Raw genomic sequence first — 24,776 nt, forward strand, 5'->3', positions numbered from 1 at the left:
GACTCAACTCTTACTCTCCTCTCCCACCTAGGTTTGAACGATCACCTCATTCCAGTACCTTCCAGGCTAAAAATCCTGTCCCCCAAAGCATCCACAATATCATTGAGGGCCGCTTCGTCAGTTACGTTGAAGAAATACTTCTCGTCGGGATCGCTGGCGATATATTTAATTTCATTGATGAAGGAGTCAGGATCTTTCTGCCGCCTGATATAATGACCCAGCACCTGAGGAAAATGCCATCCAAAATGTGGGTATCCCAGTATCAGAAGTGCTCACTGTGACACCATTCAATTCACCTGAGAAAGTCACGTGTGAGGGAAATTCAAATTTTTGCTTTTAAAATTCAATTTTGAGAGAATTGAAGAAGCCTCTTTTTATAACACACACACCCACACGCATACATCAGCCTGATGGATTTACATTCCCGCTTTGTTTGATGAAGTGAGTTCTGACTTCTGCTTATGCAGGAATAAACGTTGTTAGTCTTTGAACTCCCTGTTTTATACAGTTTTCTGTCCCTCTCAGGACACACACAAACCTAGAATGGAAGCAGTCTCACAGCTTCATGAATTGATATAATATTATGTCTATTGTCCCTCTTGCTGCCTTTCACACACAAAGACACACACACACACACACAGCCCCCTCCAGGTGCTCCTGCACTCACTGCAATGGCATAGCGGGTGATATTTCGTTTCTCACACTCTTCCAGGGCATCGGGGAGTTCTTCGCCATCGTGGGACTCCCCGTCAGTTACCACAATCATCAGTTTGGTGGCTCCTTCTCTCCCACCTCTTTCTGGGCTGAAGGCCTCTGTGCTGAAAACAGAAATGAGAAAGGAGGAGGAGAGGAGTTTTGCTATTCAAAAAATGTCCTTTCTGACCAAGGGGGTCTGACCCAAGACAGGGGTAAAGTTAGGTTGCCAACCTCCAGGTGAGGTCTGGAGCTCTCCCAGAGTTACAACTGATCTCCAGACTACAGAGATCTGTTCCACTGGAGAAAATGGCTGCTTAGGAGGGCAGACTTTATGGAATCACACAACCACAACCCTACTGGGCTCCCTCCTCTCCCCAAACCCTGCACCCTCCCCAAGCTCCACTTCCAAATCTCCAGGAATTTTCCAACCAAGAGCTGGCATCCCTAGATAAAATGGTGGTCTCAGGTGACAGATTTGGGGTACTATGAAGGGAAGGGAAGTCTCACCCAAGGGCCCCAACCCACTGGAAAACTCTCCTGAACAATCCCTGTGAAAATAAATGGGAGCTATCAGAGAATGCCAGTTGAATGAGAACATAAGAGCAATTACGGTGGATCAGACCTATGGCCCATCTAGTCTAGTATCCTGTTTCAGACAGTGGACAACCAGATATCCCTGGAAGGTCTAAGGTAAGGACATGGAGGCAAAAAACTCTCTTCTTCATTGCTCCCCAGTGCAGGTATCTTCTCAATATGGAGGCTCCATTCAGTCATATTTGCCAATAGTCACTGATTACCCTCCATAAACATGTCTAATATCCTTTTATTTGTCCACTAAAGAAGTGTCCATCAGCAGCACATCACACAGTGGCAAACTGCACAAGCCGATCTCTCTGTCTGTAGTAAGTTCTTCCTATTGTCCATGTTGCCCTTCAACATCATTGGGTGCCCTCAAGTTCTAGTATCGTAAGAGTGGGAGAAAAAAGTTTCTCCACCCCATGCATAACTTTATCAACCTCTGTCATCACTCCCCACTCCCGAAATCTTTTCTCTAAACCACAGAGCCCTGAACTCCTTAGTTGTGTCATGTGGAAGGTGCTCAACTTCGTTGATCTTTTTCATTGCCCTATTCTGCACCTTCTCCAGCACTCCAAAGTCATTCCTATGGTACAGCATCCAGAACTAAATGCAGATCTAAACAAAGGCATTACGATACCAGCCATTTTGTTTCCAGTCCCCTTTTTAATGGCCCATAAGATAGAATTTCCTTTTTCCCTCATGCTGCATATCAAGTCAATATTTTCATTGAGCTGTCCACCTCAACCTCAAGATCTCCTGATTGATTAGTCGCTTTCAGGTCAGTCCCCATCAGTGTACATTTAAATTTAGGATTTTAAAAAAAAACACTTAACGTGCATCCCTTTACTCACACCGAACCTCATTTGCTGTATCAATCAGTGCTAAAACACTTATTTCTCACACCAGGTCCTGACTCCTGAGCATCACTCAGGCCCAATTCAGGATCACCTCTTTTCTAGTTAGATTCATGACCAGCTGCTCAAAGCACCATCATCTACTGCATGTAGGAATTCACAGTGCCAATCGAAGCAGAATTACACTCTTCTAAGCCCATTGACTCCAACAGGAAAGCACTGTTAACCCGTTAGCCTATTTCCCATGACCTGAACACATATCTACCCAGTTGGTAGCTGAAGCCACACTTTATTACACAACTTCTACCTCTGGTCTCCCTCCTTTCTTGCTCCATTTCAAGATCCTCCTCAGAGCTTTGGACAGGTAGGTGACATGTCCCCAGCATTAAGTTATTATTTGAACCTGTTATTTCCATCCGTAGCAATTCTGCAGGGAGTCAACATCAGGAGAAGGCCTTGGCCCCTCTGCCCTGTTTGTTGGCAGATGTTAGCCACTAGGTGAAACAGGATGCTGGACTAAATTGACTTCTGGTCTGATCCAGCAGGGCTCTTCTTTAGCTCTTCTTCAGTTTTTGTCTTCCAGCATCAAAATGCCTTTAGCCGGCTCTGAAGGAATAACGCATGCCGGTCTTCTTGTCTGACACCACAAACTCAGATAACCGCAAGATGATGATGATGATGATTTCGATTTATAAACCGCCCATCCTCAGGGGCTCTGGGCTCCCACAAACTGGACCTTTGCCCCTCTAACTCCAAGGCACACATACCAAGCCTTGTAGATTGCAGAAGCTGTCCGAGTTTCTAGTCCCTCCTGCCGGCTAATGTTTTTGGCTGCTTCAATGACTTCTTCTGCCGTTTGGTAATCCTTAAGAGTCCATTCATGGCTTGCAACTTCACTATACTGCAACACTCCAACCTATGGGTACATAAGAACGAGAATGGAAACTGCTGGGTAATACTGATTAAATCAGGGTAGGGCCACTAACTCCAGTGACTTTCATCTACCGCAAGCACACAACAATCTTACTAAGATCCAGAGGAGTTAGCCATGTTAGTCTGTAGTAGCAAAAATAGAAAAGAGTCCAGTAGCACCTATAAGACTAACCAACTTTACTGTAGCATAAGCTTTCAAGAATGACGAGAATGATGCATCTGAAGAAGAGAACTGTCATTCTTGAAAGCTTATGGTACAGTAAAGTTGGTTAGTCTTGAAGGTGCCACTGGACTCTTTTCTATTTGAACAATCTTTCCAAGATTGCTTTTTAGCAGTGTTTTATCAATCACATGTGTGCTTCAGCAATGGCAGGAGCGGAATGTAGTTGCAGGTGGGTGGCTGTATTGGTATGTAAGAGCAAAACAAAACAGGAACCTGGAAATGGACAGGAAAGGGAGAGAGAACCCATACTGAACAAACTGGGCATACGCATCAATTTCAGAATGAATTTTATAAATTTCTTCTCATTAAGCTAGGACTAATTAAGAGTGAAATGCAGTCCAGTACAAAATCCCAGAACGACAAAGGAATGGAACTGGAAAAATTTACTCATCCTCGAATAATCACACCTCCCACAAGACTGTTGCACTTGCAAATATACTTTACAGATGCTATGTTGTTGTTGTTGTTGTTCAGCTTTTAAAGGGGCACCCATGTTATGCCTGGGGCTGCCCCCAGACAATGAAAAGTTTTGTAGCACTCTAAAAGACTTGTTATGGAACGAGCTTTCACAGACTAGAGGTAATTAATTCAATGGCAGCAATTAATTAAGGGGTAATGAATGCTAGCTACAGGATCTCGGTGAGGTTGCTACTAACTCAGCCCTACATTTGGGAAACAGTTAATGCAATGGTTTCTGTTTGTTCTTCCCATTAGCTGCTAAAAGCTTTAACGGGCAGTAGCAAAGGTGTGTTTTGCTTGGGCAAATGCCATCCCTTCTGCTTCCCTACCAACCCTTTTCTAGCTTCGTAGAAAGATGGATTTTTTCTCTCTCAAACATGCTGACTCAGTGGAAAGCCGCTGCTTCTCACAATGAAGCTACAGAAAACCGGGTTTCTTTCCCTCCCTGTCCTTGTTTTCTTTAAGCTTCCTGTTTTCACAGGGTGGGATTTTCAGCATACTGTGCCTGTGCTGGTACAGGCTCTGTCCAGCAGTGGCAAAGGAACTGGAGGAAATGGTCATGTGACTTTCTGGCTTTTGCCATTGGGCAAGGGCAAGAGATTGGGAGTTAAAAGAAGGTCAAAGGTACGACACATTCCCCAAAGGAGGCCCACTGACACAGGTAAAAGCGAGGGGCACTCAGAGGTCAAGTTCTAAAGCAAGAGGTGCTGGAGCTCAAGTGTACCTAGAAATTACACTGCCCTGACAATTTTATCTCTCAGTCTTGCTGTGGAGATAGAAAATATATCTGGATATACTCAGAGGAACTTTTGGTTATCTTTTTACATGTTTCAAACTTTGATTCCTGAACTTTCAAAACAGGACCTGGGGCCGATCCCCTCCCCTCTGCTGTTTTTCTGACCTGGAACAGCCTTCTCTCCTTTTTGCCTTTGAATTACAGCTGATTTATGGCAACCTTCATTGGGTTTTAAAGGCAAGAGACAAACAGAGATAGTTTGCCACTGCCTGCCTCTGTATAGCAACCCAGAACTTCCTTGGTGGTCTCCCATCCAAATACTCGCCAGGGCTGACCCTGATTAACTTCTAAGATCTAACAAGATTAGGCTAAATTGGGCTATCCAGGTCAGGGCAAAACAGTCCTGGGGAACTGCTATTTGTTCCCATGGTGAAACTGATGTGTAGCCATATTAACATCACAGCCCCTGACAGGACAAATAGTACATCTTAGTGGTTATTTCAGGTTAACAAATAGTGTAGAGAGGAAGGTCTAAGCCCCTTGTTTTGCATGCTGCAGTCTCAATGCACCTGGGAGGCACAGAACTCCCAGAACACATCTGCAACCCAATCCATAGATGTATCCAGGAAAAACATAATGTGTCATTAAGCCCTCTTGCAGACCAAACTATATGTGAACTGGGAGACCTATGATTACAATCACCCATGGCTTTTCATATGCTAAAAGCCACGATTCGGGGAGGGATGGTTTAGCCTTCTCCCACACCATATTTATGATACAAATCAACTGCACAGAGGTGATATCTACCCAAAGGACAGAAAACATGCTGTAATCTGTATGGTATCTGTGTTTCCCCCTGTAGGGTAGAGAGGGGGCAGATTTGGAGGAGGAGGGAACTGAGGTTGGGAAAGTAATTTAGAGGGGGAAGAGTTAACGCTTCCTGTTTCTTAAAGGTGCAGCCCTGCTGTGGATTTCCTCTCCCCCACCTCAGATGTTTTTAATCTTTTAAAAAAGTGAAGGAGATACCAATCACAGATTGCTTGGGTCATATCTCATTTGGAACTTAGCCACAGCTCTCTCTCTCCACTGCCCTGATTCAGCCAGTCTTCCATCTCATCATGACTCATGGAAATGTTCCAGCTCCCTGGTGAATCCTGCTATTTCCTTGACTGATGCATCCGGAGGATGTGGGGAGGTGAACTCCAGTGGAGATCTTCTGGGTGGCTCTCAACCCCCTACCATGTTAAAGTCTACCACACTGTCTGTCAGCTTATTACAGAATTCTTCTCCCTCAGAATCTCTCCATGGGGAATTACAATGGTGGTCTGAGCACCATTATCAACCTCAAGTTCACCATTTTCCACTATTTTCCTCCTATGGAGACTTTGTTTTGTAGGGACGTTAAAAAAAACTCACTTGGATCTGCTCTGGGTCGATGAAAAATTTGCTAAGGATGTTGCTAAGGAAGTTCTGCACCTCATACCAAGGATAGATGCTGTTGGATCCATCTAGAACAATTACGATATCCATGTAGGTTGAACATCCTGCATGAAGCAAAGACAGACAGACAGACAGACAGACAGACAGAAAGGGAAAAATGTTAAGCCAAGGAAAGGTTATGGGGAAATGGGGAAGCTATGACCAAAGGTGCTTTTCTGCAAAGGTCTGGGCCTGGCAGATATAGCCATATAATAATATGGACAGCCAATGTGATCTAGCAGTTAGTAAGTCAGACTAGACCCGAGGAGACCCATGTTCAAACTCACATTGGGTGACCATGGGCCACTTACTCTCTCTCAACTTAATCTACCTCACCGGGTTGCTGTGAAACTAAACATGGGAAAAGGGGAGAACTAGGTATGCCACCACCCAAGGCTTCTTAGAGAAGGAATAGAAAAAACATACAGCAAATAAAATAAATACTACAAAGCATTTGTGTCAGGCTTTCAGTGTTCAAAGCACTTCATACACATCCTGACAGTAGTCTGGTAAAGTGTTATTGTTCCCATTTCACAAGTTAGGTAGTAAAACATGCCTTAGGCCACCTATGACTGAGGTAAGTTTTGGATCAGCAAATTTGCAAGTTCTATCCCCTGAGAGCGTCAGAGTCCATATTACATTTTCCTCATTCCCTCCCCTGGTCCACCGTGAAGACCTTTGATCAGACATACACCACAAGTTCTGTGATCACAACTCAAATCTCAGGCGCATTGTGGGGGCCCAATTTGGACTGGAACAATGGTTCATAGGAAAAGGGGATTTAAGCCTTCCCCTGGTGCCATATTTCTGACCCATGGATTGACTGCTTTCTCCAATGGGGAAAACAGAGCCTCTCCAGGGCCTGAAATGAAGAAACAGCACTGGGGGGAAAGCATATGCCTACTCTGCCCACATTTAGTTCTGCAATATGCAAAAAGAGAGAGTAACGGTATAGACCACAATATCACCAAAATCACTGTTACCAACTAACTAATCAATTGTAAAAAAAACTTTTAGAACACGTTATGTGCAAAATTACAAAATTTACTCACACAATATAAATATCAGCAAGTCATTCTAGCCACTTCTGTTAGGACAACTATAACAGTGTGTATATTGTCATTCCAATAAGCATCTTCAACAACTATAACAGTGTGTATATTGTCATTCCAATAAGCATCCTCAAAGGGGTGGTGTAACATTCAAACCAAGCCCCTATTGTTTGCAGAAACATCCAAGCTTATCAAAGGGCTACAATAGCCTCTGTACAATATCATACAGTTTCCTGCAGAACTCAATATGTACAAAGCACAAAATTGTTGCCCAAGTCGACTTTTAACACAAAATTAATTATTAAATTCAAAATGACATTTTTCAGAATTGTAACTGAACGGGTCAGCCAGCAAGAGGTCCCGTTTCCGGTATCCCCTTCTTCAGAGCAGTTACAAATACAGCACGTCAAACAGCATTTCTCTCCTAATTACAGCTCGCTCACCGGCTTAGTTCTGAGCATGAAGCTCATAGCACACATCTGATGAAAGTTCTTGTGGTGAACATGGGGGAGGACATGAGAAAAATGTAACATCTAGTTAGGCCCTCAGCCTCCCCAGAAACCCCAAGTGGGCCCCCACCTACAATTTTAAAGAAGAATAGCCCAGCACAGGTTTTCTGCCATAGTGAGAACTTAGGTCTCCCCTCAGTAAGTCAACTCATTGGCACGTGAATCATTTCTAGAGTCACATTACTGCTTTCCAGACCCTTAGTCAGACCTTGTGTGGAATAACTGTGAAGTGTTCCTTCCATGCCGTGATCATGAGGCAGAGAACTTCTCGTTTCACTGTATCGGTCAGGGTTTCAAGGTCTCCTGAGGCTTATCTCTGAAATTCAAGGGTGCAGCCTGAGAGATAATGCTTATTGCCTCACAGGACAGGGGTGCATCCTGATAGGGGCAGAAGAGGAGTCTAGCTAAGGGCTAAAGAACCTCCCAGGCCATGAGGGTGCCCTTGTGGGATGAAATAGAACCCAGGGCTGCCTCACAGCTTCAGATGTAAGATTTCAGCCCTCAAATGTACCTAGGAGAGTGCCATTCTGTGCAGTTATGTTCTTCAAAACCCACCGACTTCAACAGATGTAGAGGGGTGTAACTAAGCTTAGGATGGCACTTTGAATCTCTGAACATATGCAGAGGGCGCATTGACTTTTTGCAAACTATTCCTTTTTATTTTTTTAATGTTTATTTTTGCAAATCCAGAAAAGAAGGAAAGAAACAACAAAAATGAAACAATGCTGGTGAATCTATACATAAGTTTCTATAAAAGGTCTCCAAATATCTAAAAACAAGTCCCTATGCAACTGTTGTCTATTTGCAATACGTTCAAATGTCGGTAAGTGTATAAGTTCCTCAGTTATGGGAAGCAGGTTTTTGCCTTCCCAATGGTGTAATATAAGTCTTTTAGTGACTATAAGGACTATAAGGGTCCATTTCAATTGACTATTGGTTAGGTTCCATGAGACAGGCAAATAATTTAAAAGTACATGAACATCCTCAAAAATACATGAGTGTTCTAATACAAAATTAATATGAGTAACGAATTCCTCCCCAAAGGACAAAATAGCTATACATGTCCAAAGCATGTGCCTTAGAGACCTATCTTGTGAATTACAATACTAACAACTGGACACTGTATGCAGAGTCTCAGAGATGAATGGAATAGGGAGCTAAATTGTCCAATTCTCATGGCTTTAAGCCATTACGTATTCTGCAAAAAATTATGTTTAACTTATATTGCATACCACAGCATGAATCTACTATTTCTGATACTCCAAGGATTAGATAGGAGGACCTTCTAGGTGATAATTTCCAGTACCTATTGTTTTAGAAATCAAACTATGCAGGAGACCAAACCTACTTTGAGCTGTGGGGGCAATGTTTTCCATTGGCTGGAAGTTTTCATCCACACTCGTGCAAATTCCAGTACTAAACATGGATGTGCCGCATTCCTGGGACCACAGAGGGGCACATGCCTGACAAGAGAGGGGAAAAATCCAGACACGTTAGAGGACCTTTCTACACTGGAAACAGAAACTGGTTTTGCCATCAAGTCTCTTTATTGCAATAGTTTCCATACAGTGGAACATTTCCATACAGTGTAATATTTATTTATGACATTTATTTATTTAGATATTCATCCTTTGTTTTTCTGCCCAATGGTGAGCCAAAGTGGAGTACAACCTTGTCCTTCCCTCTTCCATTTCATCCTCACAATAACAACCCTGTGAGCTGCTGTAGCACAGTGGTTAAGTGGTTCAGCTGCGAATCAGCACTCTACTGGTTCAAATCCTACTACTGCCGTGAGTTTAGTAGGTGGCTTGGATAAGCCACTCCTCTCAGCTCCAGCTCCTCCAGCTGTATTGTGGGGATAATAATAACACTAATTTGTTCACTGCTCTGGGTGGGGCACTAATCTGTCTAGAAGAGCAGTACATAAGGGCAGTTGTTGTTGTTAGGTAGGTTAGGCTGAGAGAGTGTGACAGGCCCAAGGTCACCCAACAAGCTTCCTTGGCAGAGTGGGCATTCGAACCTGGGTCTTCCAGATCCTAGACAATGGTTTAACCACTGCAAACATTCCCATAGTGTGTTCTTTCTTTCTTTCTTTCCAATTTTTGTAAGAGGCTGTGAGTCCCAGTGGGGGATATATAGATAATTGGCAAATTCTTGGCAACTGCTGTGTGGGCTGGGGGGACATTCTCAGCAAGGTTTCAAGGCTTAATTGGATAAATTTGAAGATAATTGATAAAAAAGCAATATATTTTCAGAACATTTGCTTTTATGTTATACTTCATAACTACATGATGATCCACATAGGTCAAATAGTTGCATGACCCACACACACACCACATCAATCTGTGAAGTGGCTAGGCATGTATTTTTTTCTTCTTCCTATGTTATGTTTGTGTTCCGCTCTCCCTCCAAGAAGCTCAGGTGGCCTGCCTGGGAGCCAATATCCCATTTTATTCTCGCAACTGTCTTGCAAGGAAGGTTCAATGATGACTGGACCCAAATTGCCCAACGTTCTTTGTGTAATTAGATGCAAGTAAAGAGACAACGCAAGGCAGGAGTCTTCTAATGGGACAAACTTCTAAACATCAGCAATGAGGCAAACCTGCAGCCATGCAAACACAACAGAACGTCATGTCTGAGCAGGGATGTACACCCAAGTCTCCCCACAGCAAATCTGACATAATCACTACACCACCTGACGTATCGTACAGATTGTCATAAGGAATAATCATAGGGGGTCTTAAAAGTGGCTGTGGTAAGTTATCCCACTGTAAGAAGGAAAGGACTTTATGCTGTCTCTTGTCTCAGGTTACAGAGGGGGACATGCAATAGCAGTAGAGAGGTCAGGGCCAGAGCATCCTTTTAACATGTAGATTGCTACTCTCAGGGACTTCCTTCCTGCTCCTTAGGGCCATATTTAGGGGGGGCAGGTGGGTCACTTGCCCCCAGCGCCACCAAAAAGAGGGCAGTGGATGTGGCTTCTGGCCGGGAGTGCACGGAGCTGTCAGTGGAAGTACAGGTGGCTGCACGCACGGGAGGGCTGGGATGCTGCCTGCACAGCCCTGGCCACCTGCCATGCTGATGGGGTGGCTGGCTCACTGGACGCTGAGCTGGCCCTCTTGCAGCAGCTGCTGGCCGGGAGTGCGTACAGCTGGCAGTGGCAGTGCAGGCAGCTGCACGGAAGGGCTGGGAGGCCACCTGTGCTGCCCTGGCAACCAGCTGTGCCACCAGGGCAGCCACCTTGCTGGGCATCGAGCTGGCCCTCTGGCTCCTGCAGTGGCTGCTGGCTAGGAGCATGCTGCCAGGTAGCAGGCGGGGAGGCAAGTGGCCTGAATCGTGGGAGTGCTCCCAGGGGGGCGTGCGTGCCCTATGCAGTGATGTCACTTCACACGGTCCTGGGAGCATGTGCGTGCTTCATGCACACGCACGTGTGGTAACAGGGGTACCACCTGCCAGGAGTTGCCCCAAGTGCCTGCAACCCACGCTATGCCGCTGCTGCTCCACCCTTGCTTGCTATCTTCTTTTCTTCATCTCACCACCATGGAGGCAGGACATTCTTCTTGCATCAACCAGCATCGTAGCTTAGATTAGATAGATTAGACCCTGGCCGTTTCCAGATGGCTTATCTTCTGCTGCTCCATGCCACAACGTCGTGGCTTGTCCTGGGGCGAAAGCGAAATATTGCGCGAGTTTTGTGCAACGTTGCGCAAAACTCGCGTGAGAAAATGCGATATTTCACGTTTTCCCCAGCACGAGCCGCGACGTTGCGGCATGGAGCGGCAGAAGGTAAGCCATCTGGAAACGGCCCCTATCTCTTCTCTTTCCTATCCTAAACAGAGCTCTTAAAATAAAAAAGATTCTTGTTTCCTTTACTAAAGTAAAGCAGATGCTTTGGGAGTTTATCATCACAACAGCCTGCAAGTACTAGATTAGCTACCCTCACTAGGCTGCTCTGCTGCTAACATGTACATGAGCCATGGACCAATATTGTCAAGTCCTTATTACAATACTGATTTTTCTGCAGTTGTTTTAGGAGATCTTTGGACTGTGCTAATATGACCGCAACCAAAACATAGTGGGGAGGGGGTGCTACATGGAAAATTCTGCATCTAGACTTGGCAAGTTTCTAGTCCTTATAAAAAGAGGTATACAGACAATGTCTACAACAATCTAAGAAGATGGAGAGGAGAAGCTGAGCTTTTCCAGTGGTCAAAAGTATGAGAATCAGAGCAGTGAGTGACTCCTGTGTCCAGGAGAAAAGTGAGGTAGAAATATGTAAATGAATAGGATGCCATCATACCCCTTTCCCACATCTTATAGGAGACATGACCAGCAGTGCCACCACAAGCAGATTTGTGCATGTGTATGGTGCCCTCAAGTCATAGCTGACTTATGGAGACCCCTGGCGGGGTTTTCCTGGCAAGATACAATCAGTGGTGGTTTCCTAAGCAGAGTTACACAGCCTTCAAAATCAATGGTTTTAGAAGGGTGAAACTCTGCATATGTCTCAATCAGAATCATTTATACAGGCTAGAGAATTCCAGAGGGGTTTGTGTGTGTGTGTGTGTGTGTGTGTGTGTGTGTGTGTGTGTGTGTGTTCAAAGTTGTCTCTTTTCAAAGCTCTGTGTCTACTAACCGTGCTAACCAGCCCAGACTTCAAAATGTTTGTTAACAGCTTCTGAAAGGATGTCATGGGTACTCCCCTCCTTGGCCTCACTGCCTGTAGGCCAGCTTCACAGATGCCATGAAACGTCACCCGTGCTTCATGAGTAAACAACAGCTTGCCACAAAAATGCCAGGCAGCAGTCAACGGCCTCAGCTTCCAGGGAACGCCCAGTCAAGCCAGCCTAAATATTTCATCTCCCTGGCCAGATGTTTGGTGAAGGAATAAGGCTCTTGCTGACAGCCTCCTTGGTTGACAGAGGCTTTGGGGGATAAGAATCTGTAGCTGTGACCGTTCCAGATGTAACTCTGCGCAAGAGGGCGCAACCTATTTTCCTTGGCAGAAGTCCAGGGGTTTAAACATGACAGGTAGAAATCCAACAGGCCCATCTTTGTATTTTCATCAGGGGCACCCATCAAGGAGAGTGAGAAGGAGGGCAGTTCTTATTTTGGTGTTCAGTGATCGGTCGAATCCACATTCACCCATTACCCGCATGTTTATCGGATATCTTCCGTTTGCCTCCAATCCGCGATTTTTTCCTCTTCGTTCACATTCCTGCTTCCAATCCGTCTTTCTCACGCGTCCCTCCGGTCACACGGCCGCTTGAAAACTGCTTTTTTGGGGCGGGACCTTTTTTTCCCGCCCATTTTTAAAAAATTTTTTGAGCGCACTTTTCCGTTATTTCGATCTTGCCTTATAAAGAAACATCATTGAAGATAATGATGCCTCTCTTTCCCCCACTGACAGCACTGATGGCTCTCTCCCGTTTCTTTTTTGGAAATTTGGAAGCATGTGGGAAGCTTTCGTGGGCATTTCCTATGCAGGACAGTTCAGTGCCTGAATTTTACTGAAGTTTCACTTCCTTGGAGTGTCATTATTTCGATATTTTGTAATTTCGATATTACAGTAATATAAAATAAAAAAAATAAAAAACAGTTTAAAAGTGAGATCTCTGAGAGATCTCTGTCTTTTGGTGCTACACCTCTGAAGATGCCAGCCACAGCTGCTGGCGAAACGTCAGGAACTACAATGCCAAGACCACGGCAATACAGCCCGGAAAACCCCCAACAACCACAGTTTAAAAGGAAGTTTCGCGAGTCCGTTCTGAGGATGGATTCACCCCAAAATGATTTTTCAAAATACCAGATTTGATTCAGAAACAGCATAATCAATAAATCCAATGCTATGAAGTCAAAAACAGTCTTTTGCAGACTACGGAGCCCTTGCAAGTTGAATCAGCCAACAGGAACTCTCGGAACGGCCGGAGAGACAGGAAGGGGAGTGGTTTTTAAAAAAACCACATAAATTGCGCATTGGCCCGTTCATGGCCACCGTGAAACTCCCGTTGAAAACCTGTGACCACATATTCGGGAGAAATGCGAATGAAATGCGTCTGTTTAATGAGGTAATGTGATTGCGCGGGGAATGCGGTGAACATGCGACTTAGAATGAGTAATATGGATTTGACCATCATGTCTAAGCAGTTTCTGTAGAGCACCAGATATAATTTTTTAAAAAGAGATAATAAACATAAACAAATTCCTCAGGATCAACAATATTTGTGTTCCAACTCTCTGTTTCAGTACAGCGATGGAAGAGCTTATTGTTCTAACCAATGAAATGGGTCTATATACAACAGGGGTATATTTGTTATATTTTACTATATATGCCGATCTGAATTTTGATCTTGGATCATCATAATAAAACTGAACTGTACAACAGGGGTACAAGCCCAAGTCACACACACCTTTGCTTATTCTTTTAAAAAACTGTGGATGAACATTTGTCTTTTATTGATTAAGTGGCTGTTGTTACTGTGAGGTAAAAAAATGGAATCCAATTGCTCTTCAAATGCACTGCTTAAAAAACAAACAAAATCTTGACTATATACAAAACCAAAAATATTCATAAATAGAGCTGTGAATCCTGCCTGAGGTGTTACCTCTCATTTCCATGTGAATAATGACTAGGATAATCAAAAGAAAGTACTTTACTCAACAAGTGATAAACATGAGTATAGATTGCTTTAAAAGGAGGTTAGACAAATCCTCCGAGGAGACCAGAGGTTTATCAGTGGTCGTTAGCCATGTTGAATAAAGAAAACCTCCAGATTCAGAAGTCTGCATATAGGGTTGCCAGGTCCTGGTTGGGAAATTCCTGGAGATTTGGAGGGTGGAGCCTGAAAAGGGTGGGGTTTGGGAAGGGGCAGGACTTCAGATAGCTATAATGTCATAGAGTGAGAGTCCACTTCCAAGGCAGCCATTTTCTCCAGGGGAACTGATCTCTGTCAACTGGAGATCAGTTGTAATTCTGGGCGATCTCCAGCCACCACCTGGAGGCTGGCAACCCTATCTGCATACCAGTGCTAAGTGGCAACATCAGAGGAAGGCCTTGGCCTCTGTGCCATTTGTTGGCCCTCTAGACAACTGCTTTGCTGTTACTGGACTAGATGGACTACTGGTCTGATCTGGCAGGGAGGGGGAGAGGCTGAGCCGAGGATGACTGTTTTTAAAAGCTCAGCCACAGCTTCCTTCCCCACTAATTTCTTCAAAATAGTCACAGAGCTGTTCTGCTTTGGAGGGAAACGATTAGCTGTGCCCAGTTTCCAACTATAGCCCTGCTCAGTAGAGCAGCAGGAACAAAATTGGAGGGGGAATCAGTGAAAACTAGAGTTTGGGGCGAATGTGAGACCGTCGCCCTGATGCAGCGATGTCATTTCTGGGATTGCACCAGAAGCAGGGCTCATTTTGAGGGGTAACACACAGGAACGCAGTTCCAGCAGTTCCTCAAAGAGGTCACATGTCAAGTGGTCCTGCCCACCTGACTCTCAGCCATTTTGGGCCCGTTTCAGCCTGGATTGGGGCTGAAATGGCCAAGATCAGGCCTCTGACGGGTGGTGGATCATTCTCCCGCTCAGCAGTGGCCCGATCCTGACCATTTTAGGCCCCTTTCCAGCCATTTTCAGCCTCTTTTTGCCATTTTGGGCCCAAATTCAGCCCTGAATGGTCAGGATTGGGTCCAAAACAGCCAGGATAGGTGATGCCAGGGGGAGTGGCATATACAAATCAGTTATGCTAATGACACATTTCTGGTGCTGTCGAGGGGTGTGGCGTATGCTAATGAGTTATGCTAATAAGTTATGCTAATGAGTTCCTCCAGCTCTTTTTCTGTGAAATGACCCCTGACCAGAAGTTATGTCACACTGTCAGAGTGACACCAGTCATCCAGACTCTGCCCCATTGTGTCTCTTGGAGGTTGCCTGCACTGGGCTGGCAGATCTAGAAATAATGAATACATAAAATCAACCTTTCTGCTAGCCCTTCCATTATAAGAAGAAAAAATAAACCTTGTCTGGCAACAACCCAGAAGGGGTGGGGGAATCCAATCATGGGGAGCCAGTTTGGTGTAGCGGTTAAGAGCAGCAGGACTCTAATCTGGAGAGCCAGGTTTGATTCCCCACTCCTCCTCTTGAAGCCAGCTGGGTGACCTTGGGTCAGTCACAGTTCTCTCAGCCCCATCCACCCCACAAGGTGATTGTTGTGGGGACAATAATAACATACTTTGGAAACCGCTCTGAGAGGACATTAAATTGTCGTGAAGGGCAGTGTATAAATCAAATGTTGTTGTTATTATTAGTAATTAATTAGCCAAGTGGAAACCATGCTACAGCCATCTCATGAAAATTGCTGAGGGTGATATTTGAACTGAGAACTTTGTGAATCAGAAAATCTTTTTACGACTATGCTATGTAAGATTTCCAACCCCCAGGTGCGGCCTGGAGGCCTCCCAGAATTACAACTGATCTCCAGATTACAGTATCAGTTCCCCTGGAGAAAATGGCTGCTTTGGAGGGTGGACTGTATGGCGTTATATCCCACTGTGTTCCCTCCCCAAACCCCACCCTCTCCAGGCTCCACCTCCATATCTCCTGGAATTCTCAAACTGGAGTTGGCAACCTTAACGCTATACCAACTTTTAGTGCATAGATGCCACTTGTTCAACCTTTAACCAGCAATCAATAAGAAAAATCTAGAAAGAAACCCCCCTCCTCCCAACGTTACAAAGCAAGTCTTCACTGAACTCCATGCCTGTGTGTCAAAGATTTGCAAGTGGTCCCATTCCAGCCACACCGTATAGTTTATTTGGCTTCCACTGAAATAATTGCAGTTTGGTTAGCTTTTCATAGCCCCAATTCTTTTTTTTTTTAAGTACATAAATACACCAGAAAAAACTCCTTACCACAAACCCGTCATCTTTGTTGGCCACAAGAGTCATTCCAAAATGCATGTTCTTTATTTGCTTGGAGCTGTTCCGCAAGGCCATGTCACCTAATTTTAGTTCACAATTTTTTAAAAAAGGAGAGAGGGACAAAACATAAAAAGTGAATTCTAAACAGTGTATGTTTAGGGTTTGGTAGAGTTTGGGTAGTCTTGCAAATTAAAATCCTTCTCGAGGATGTGTTTACATACACAATTGCACACTTTTAATGTGCCTTTCCCCTCCCCCACATCTGTTCTGTTCTGCAAGCCTAGAGAATGGGGACAGGGGTCCCAAAAAACCACTTGGCCTACCTCCAGCCCTGGTGTAAAGCAGAGCCAGCCATCTCCAAGGGAAATTATCAACTCAGAGCCAAGCTACAAGTGACGCCTGACACAAGATTAGTGTTGTCTTCTCTGATGGGCAGTGACTCTCTAGCGTCTCAGAGCCAAGCTACAAGTGATGCCTTACACAGGTTGGACACTTGTCAGCTTCCCTCAAGTTTTGATGGGAAATGTAGGCGTCCTGGTTTTACAGCTTGGCTCTCCATTACAGCTGCAAGACCAGGATGCCTACATTTCCCATCAAAACTTGAGGGAAGCTGACAAGTGTCCAACCTGTGTCAGACGTCACTTGTAGCTTGGCTCTTAGTCTGGAGATCCCCAGGAATTCTGGGGCCGTTTTCACATGCCTGTAACCTCCGGAAAATCACGAAAAACTCATGGCACGACAACATCTTCATAGCGCGATTTTCCATCACGATCCCATTTAACAGCACGATTTCTGACGTCATTGCACCATTAAACGGGATCATGATGGAAAACTGCGCTATGAAGATGCCTTTGTGCTGGGAGTTTTTCGCGATTTTCTGGAGGGTTTACAGGCGTGTGAAAACAGCCTAGGAAAATTCCAGGCCCCACCTTGAGATGAGTAACCCTTGTCTCAAAGAACAAGGTAGGGGTGATAGAAGTGCTATTCTGGATCAAAAGTTGGGACAGAAATTAAGTAAACCAATCACCGAGTCATAGCCTCCTTTCCTACCTATGTTGACTTTGGTGCATGTTGAATTGTTTCTTGTTCCCACAATGCATTTGTAAATGTCACCTTTTCGATCGTCTGCTGTTCCATCCCAGGGTGCTCCCACCAGCATCCTATTGGGGAAACAATTACATTATAAGACTTATGTAACCCCCAGAGTCCCAAGGACCAGGTTCAATATGTTTACCAATTCAAAAGATAAATGCAATTTATTTTAACACAACGATGAAAACATTCCCAAAGTTATTAATACTGGATCAGTAACCAGTGACCCCAGACTACAGTCCTACTCACAATCCCTTGGCCTAGTGTGCAGACAGTTCTGTAGATTTGGCCAGAGGCTTTGCCTGGAACAGCGTCCCAAACATCTAGCAGGCCTTGCCACAGCAGGACTCTTCTTGTGAAGATGCTGTCTGAATCCTGGGGCTTGCTTGTTGCCCTAGGAGCAGTTCCCCTTTTCTCCTAGCAAGATGAAGTGGGGCAGCTCTGTACTAGGGTGCTGGCTTCAAGCAATCAATGAGTTCAGCTGCCAGCAATTCCTGCTCTTGCTTCTTCAGCTCTTCCCAGCTACTGCAGTTCTTCCAGGGACAAGAGTTCAGCTCTATGATGTTCTTAGCTCCAAAGCTTGGAAATGAGCTTGGCCCTTTAAACAGCAGCAGCAGCAGCACTTCTCCTCTCTCCAGTTTTTTCAGCTAGCCCAGTCCTGCATTATACCACCTCTCCCAGTCATGGTAATCTCTTTTTTATACACATGTCCCATGAGCCTTTGCTAAACACGCAAATTAACACAACCCTAGGTACAGCTCAGTTATCTGGTAGTCTGGTCTATCTATGTATCTGCAGGCTATTAATCAGACCTAGATCCTAGGCCCAAAACCCTTTTTCCAGTACAGGCTCACACTTAGTAATGCTGTACCGTACAATTGTTTCATATTTCTTATCAGAGAACTATCATGTATAATTTTAGAGACTGAGCTCATACCATAGGTCCTCGGAGCTCTGGGTTCAAATGTCCTGCGTGTCTAGTTTGGAGAATTTGGGGAGGGAGACAATCTTCTTGGCATTACCCCAGCATGATGACTTCACATTAGGTATTTCACTAGAAGTAGGGTTGCTCAACCCCTCTTGGGAAACAGTGTAATGTCACTGCAACCCAGAGGCGATGTCAGTTCTTTCTAGGAATTACCAGAAACTCAATAGTTTTACTGTAGTTTCCAGAAATTCCTAGAGGGGCATGACAGCACTTCCAGGTTTTTCCCCAGATGTGGCATCACACCATCATCAATGGCTGACCCCATGATCTCACCCCTTTGATTGCCAAACCTAGCAGAAGTGACTTCATGCATTGGCACAACCCTGAGGAACCCCCTTCAGTTTTCCTCCATTGGCCTGTTAAGGAGCACTGGGGAGCAGGGGCTAAAGGGGAAAGCTGGCCATAAGGTTGCCAGGCCGTGCTTGGCAACTGATTGGTGGTTGGGAGCAAGGACATGTGAGGAGCCAGTATCATGCATCACTTCTGAGGGAAACCTGGAAACGATAGCATGTTGCTCTAGGAATTACTAGAAACTATACGGCAAAACCATAGAGTTTCTGGCTCAGAGTGGCAGTAGGCAACAAGGGGTGCTGGCGGGAGGTCTCCTGCCATAGGAGGAGGTCTAGAAACTTTACCTGCCCCCCTCCCATTCCTGCCTCTGACTCACTGTGTGGGTTTAGTCAACAAGATGCTATATTTTTCTGGCAAGGATCCTATGCTTTTAATCCCTTACCTTTATATTGTCCTCCAACGAGTTCAGGGTAGTGCTAATGGTTGAGGTTATGCTGTTTTTCCTCATAAAAACCAAGATAACAAGGTTGAAGGATAACAACTGGTCTAGGGCTACTCATTGAGTGTCATTGTCTGGGGATTCAAACCAACATGGATGCTTCACCTGTAGCCTCCCTGCAGTTTTTCTGCTGAGGCTCACTGGGGAAAAATAAGGGGCCACACAAGGCCTAGATGTTGTGAGAAAGCTGCCGAATATAGCAAAATCCCTGTGTGAAAGCTGCCATAGTTTGGGAAGGTGCAGAAAATTCCATTTGACATCACTATCCCCACACAAACACACTTAACAAGTTCTCAGGGTTCTCTAAGAAAAGAGAATTAATGTTAAACTAATTTCAGTCTGTAGCATAGAAACATCTGCTTCCAGACAAGATCATAAAAGTAAAAAACAGTGGAAGAAACAAAACCTGCATCGTGTGATCTGTTTTCTGGGTGAGGTTTGAGCTTTCTGGTGTGTGTATGTGTGTTTTAAATGCCCACATAAACGCCTTTTCCCCTGACATCATCACAGCTATTTTTCAGCTTTTTGATTTAAACTATCCTGGATTCCTCATCATGTTGGGGGCCATGGATTCCTCTCTCCTCCTGGAAGTACGATGAAAATATCTTCTGGGAGAGAAATGCTGGCTAGGAGAAACATTATTGTGTAGTTTTGAGCGGATTGTTGGCACAGCCCAGAGGTTTGTTGGATTGCAATATTATTATTATAATATTATTCATGTTATAATAATAAAGTACAAAAAACCCCAAAACAAATGATAAACATGCTCAACTTCTCATGCTTATAGTATACAGAACAGCACAAAACAATATTAGCACAAGTATCTTGTTAAGAACAAAGGCGTAACAATCAGATTAAATAAAAAGAACCATATCTGTATGTTATGTTTTTCATAAAGTCCAAACTGGATCCCACATGTCCAGCAGTCTTTCTTTTTTATCCTCTGTTTCACGTTCATGGACTTTTATAGTTGCAAAAGCAAATGCTCTGCAGACAACGAGGCAGGCAGTAACAGATAAAACCAGCCCAGGCAAATCAAACATCTCCACTCCACAATCAAGTTGCCACAACAGAGAAGTCTATGTCCTTGATAGCCACCCACTTCACCTTCGAGGGTGGGTACATTAAAGTATCATCATATTATTTGGCACTTACGTAGCACTTCCAGTGTTCCGAGTGCTTCACTTACATGAACATAGCAATGCAAAAAATGCCCCTGTAAGGTAGGATAGTAGCATTCTCCTGCTAGGAATTGACTTCCCTGTTGTGCACACATACAAAATGAATGAGTCAGGGAAGAAGACCAGGTTTCTGGTATTATACCAGGCCATCCAATCCATAGGCTTCATAACAGTATCCAGTTGCAAGAACCGATGTTCGCACCCCCATGCCCTTGGTGCCTGAAAGAGGTCTGTTAACTGAACACACACAATCTTCAGGTATGGTTATTATTGTGTTGTTGAAACAACAGACATAATCTCAGATGCCTCTGTGCTTAACAAGTAATATTCATTTACAAAACAGCATGGAAGATCCAAGACAAGACTTAAGACTGAATACAATCAGTGTATCACTCATCTTATTTGTGCTTGTCTTTTAAGCCCAACTCCTCCTGTGTCCTTTAGATGAAAAATAACCAGTTACTGCAGAAAGCAGTAGGCAACTGGCTGACTCACAGAACACATAGGGTTGCCAATCTCCAGGTGAGGCCTGGAGGTATCCTGGAATTACAACTGATTTCCAGACAACAGAGAAAATGGCTGCTTTGGACAGTGGGCTTTATGGTACTATACCACCAACTAAGGGCCCATTCCCTTGCAACCCAGAGTTGGTAGCCCTAGAGAGCAGTGGAACTACTGTAAAGCTTCCAAAAACCACACTACTGAAAATTCAGTAAGATACAACTTAGCCAACTTTGCAATGAATCTGTGCAATCAGTACCAACTTCATAGCAAGGCAAAGGGAAACAGTGTGCCTTAGGCGGAAGATTTTGAGGAGTGGTAAGTTAATCTCTGCCTCTTCTACCAGCCCTGCTCCCCACCCCCAGCAGGAGCAGCAAATGCTTTTTCTATTTTCCTTCCCTCGGGTGCCTTTAAGCACAACATGGCAAGCCCAGGGCCAGTTATATGACACCCCTTGAACGCATGAAGTGGCCTTATCCTGAGTTGGTCCAGTGGTCTATCAAGATCAGTGTTGTCTTCTCTGATGGGCAGTGACTCTCTAGCGTCTCAGAGCCAAGCTACAAGTGATGCCTTACACAGGTTGGACACTTGTCAGCTTCCCTCAAGTTTTGATGGGAAATGTAGGCATCCTGGTTTTACAGCTTGGCTGTCCATTACAGCTGCAAGACCAGGATGCCTACGTTTCCCATCAAAACTTGAGGGAAGCTGACAAGTGTCCAACCTGTGTCAGGCATCACTTGTAGCTTAGCTCTCAGGCTAAGGTCTTTCACAGCACCTAAATTAGCTGGTGATGACGTTTACCCTCTCAGGCCCTGAAAAAGCCTCTCCCACTGATTCTTGCAGCTCAAGCAGCCGGTAAAGAAAAAACAGCAGCCAGGCTGTTTGATGATAATTTGGCAATCCTATCTCCTGTCCAAGGCCCTGAGGATCTGATCTGATCCCCAGAGTCCCTCACAATCTAATTTTTGTGACTAAAGTGGCACACATGGTGAACCCATTCACCAGAATGAGTTTCAGGTGGCAGGGTGCCATGGGGCAACCACCCAAACCTTTACTCCAAACACCCACTGACATCCGTCAGGACCATCCGTAAGTCCCTGAACTCATTCAAATACTTGTATTTCCTGTATTTGTATGATCTCCAGATCAAATTCTCTGGCTGTCCTGGGTTCCTCCTAATGGATATCCGGCACTCTGAATTTCTCCTGTGAATCCTTTTCAGGCAGTGGCCACTGCCAATAATTTCCTTTTGTTCTTAAAAAAAAAATCAGCTGATGTCCAGTTGGGGAAATCAGAGATCCAGCCTAGCATTTCCTTTTCCGACTGTGACAGGCAGGGCTGAAGTCTGGAGGCCAGATATTCGATGGCTGCCTAGCACTTAGGATAAAGAAGGGAAAACAAACCAGCAATGAACTGGGGATGTGCTACTGAGCTCCTTGGAGGAAGGCAGGATATAAATGTGAGATATGATTGTGTGTGTGTGTCTATGCACGCAAACATGCACATGATATATATAGTCATTTCTCACATTTATATCTTGCCTTCCTCCAAGAAGCTCAGGGTAGAGTGCATGATGGTTGTCCCATTTTCCCCTCACAACATCTCTAAAAGGTAGATTTTGCTGAAACTGTCCCAGAGTCATCCAGTGGTCTCCAGAGCAAGCAGGAATTCAATACTCTGAGCTAAACTACACGAGACGCCCAACACGTGTTGAGTTCCCGCAAGTTTACTTTGGAAGTATACTTGGGCCCCAACCTCAAGCTCCCAGAGGAAAACCCAAGTGGAGCAGGTTTTTGCAATGTCAGAGCAGCAGCAGCAGGGCTAGAAGGATGGGAGGGAAAGAGTCAGTGAGGGGAGCCCCAAAGAGAGCTGATCCCGAAGCTGACAGGTGGCTAGCAGTGGCAGAAGGAGCTGCTGAGGCTGCTGCCACCACCACAGCTGCTGGACTCAACCATCCGTTCCCACAGAGAGGGGAAGGAGACTTGAGCCCTCCCTCACAGCACGGAGGTGCAGAAATCCACACCTTCCCTGCCACACTTTTCCCAAGCTCACTTTGGGTACAATCTTCCAGGAACAATTGTGCTAAAGCAGATTTACAGAATATCGCAGCAAGGTTGGGGAAAATCTGGAAAGAATTTGGCAAAAGTGCAAGGATGTCATACAGAAGCTAAAATTAAATATACTGCACTTTGGGTGGGAGGAGCAAGAATAAGAGCCCTGTGAGGAAGGAACCTTGGAGTACTAGTAATTTTGCTTTCTTCCTTGGGTGAAAATGTAGGTTTATTCCCAGTTCTTTGCAGGCTTTGAAAGAAAGCATCCCCAGTTATCTGAAGAACTGAATGATTTTTTAAATATCATAAATCCTACCCTCTTTCACGGCGAGAATCCGTTTTAAAAAATAGAATTGATTTCAACTTCTCCAGAAGAGCTGCCATACCTAGGTTTTAATTGGTACTTACCATTTCTGCCCTCCAGCTGTGTGCTGCAGGACTTTGTATCCGAACTGGGCTTCCTGAGGGCCACGGAAAATCTGAGGTCTTTTCACATCAATGTTAAATGGGGTGCCGAATCCTGAAAAGATGGTGAAAGAGAAATGGAAAGCAAGATGTTATATCAATCACATATTGAAATAAGATAAAGCCGTGCCAGTTATAAAGCAGTATGGTGTAGTGGTTTGAGTGTAAGATAAGGATTTGGGAGGTCTCGGATTAAAATCCCCAACCAGTCATGAACTCTTGGGCCAGCTGGTCACTCTAGGGGTTAAGCCAGAGGAGAAGCAGGGAGTCCCCAGTCCTTTTTTTCCTTCAAGGAACAGTTGCCCCTTTTCAGCCTGCAACCATCTCACAAACCCTTTGTATTGTATTTAGTCCTTTGTATTGTATTTAGTTTTAAATATTGTTTTAGATCATTGTAGATGATTTTAATGTATAAGGTTTTCCTGGTGTTAGCTGCCTTGAGCCCATTCGCGGGGAGGTCGTGGGATAGATAGATAGATAGATAGATGATAGATAGATAGATAGATAGATAGATAGATAGATAGATAGATAGATAGATAGATAGATAGATAGATAGATAGATAGATAGATAGATAGATAGATAGATAGATAGATAGATAGATAGATAGATAGATAGATAGATAGATAGATAGATAGATATTTGCCCCAATGGGGTAAATATCAGTTACATGTGCACATGAAGCTCTTCCTTCATGTCCAATGCTTAATTTTAAATGTTTTAATTGTTGTATTTATGTCTGGTTTAAACTGTTTTAATGTTGTGTCTTGGTTGATTTCAATGGTTTTATAATGTGATTTTAGTAAGTATGGCCGTTTTCACACTGTCTATAAATCGCGCGAGACTCACGGAAGGCTGCCGGCTTTCTCCCGCGATTTTTGACGCCATCTGTTTACAAAACGCCACAAACAGTGATTTACGGCATTTTGTAATCTGATGGTGTTAAAAGTGGGGCGAGGAAGCCGGCAGCCTTTCGTGAGTCTCGCGGGATTTATAGACAGTGTGAAAACGGCATATGTTTTAATTTGTTAGCCACCTCGGTAGCCCATGTGAGGACAGAAAGGCAGGATATAATTTTTGTTAAATAAATACAAATAAAATGAAGCTGCTTTATAGGGATGTGCACCCTCCCAAATTTGGCTGATCCAGATCTGGGTTACTGAGATACCGCCCCCCCCACACACACACAAGAAAAAATGGGTGTCTATGAAATCCAGGCAAGATTAGAGAATCTCACATTTATCCAGCCATTATTTCCTATGGGGAAAACTATCCAGGT

The 24,776-nt window shown here is 44.5% G+C and overlaps 1 protein-coding gene across 2 annotated transcripts in view; it reads right to left on the bottom strand.

Moving 5' to 3' along the window:
• ITGA10 (integrin subunit alpha 10) overlaps positions 1-24,776 on the bottom strand; it is an 83,108-nt gene that overhangs the window by 41,666 nt on the left and 16,666 nt on the right. For both annotated transcript variants that reach the window (XM_054991551.1, XM_054991560.1), the window contains exons 2-9: positions 23,443-23,554; positions 17,482-17,591; positions 16,423-16,511; positions 8,869-8,983; positions 5,897-6,024; positions 2,897-3,045; positions 668-818; positions 59-224 (exon numbers count right to left, since the gene is read on the bottom strand). In XM_054991551.1, coding sequence (XP_054847526.1) covers positions 59-224; positions 668-818; positions 2,897-3,045; positions 5,897-6,024; positions 8,869-8,983; positions 16,423-16,511; positions 17,482-17,591; positions 23,443-23,554 — 1,020 coding nt within the window. The remainder of the gene's footprint in view (positions 1-58; positions 225-667; positions 819-2,896; positions 3,046-5,896; positions 6,025-8,868; positions 8,984-16,422; positions 16,512-17,481; positions 17,592-23,442; positions 23,555-24,776) is intronic.

Source organism: Eublepharis macularius, chromosome 1 (genome assembly GCF_028583425.1).
Source record: "Eublepharis macularius isolate TG4126 chromosome 1, MPM_Emac_v1.0, whole genome shotgun sequence".
NCBI classification, from domain to species: Eukaryota; Metazoa; Chordata; class Lepidosauria; order Squamata; family Eublepharidae; genus Eublepharis; species Eublepharis macularius.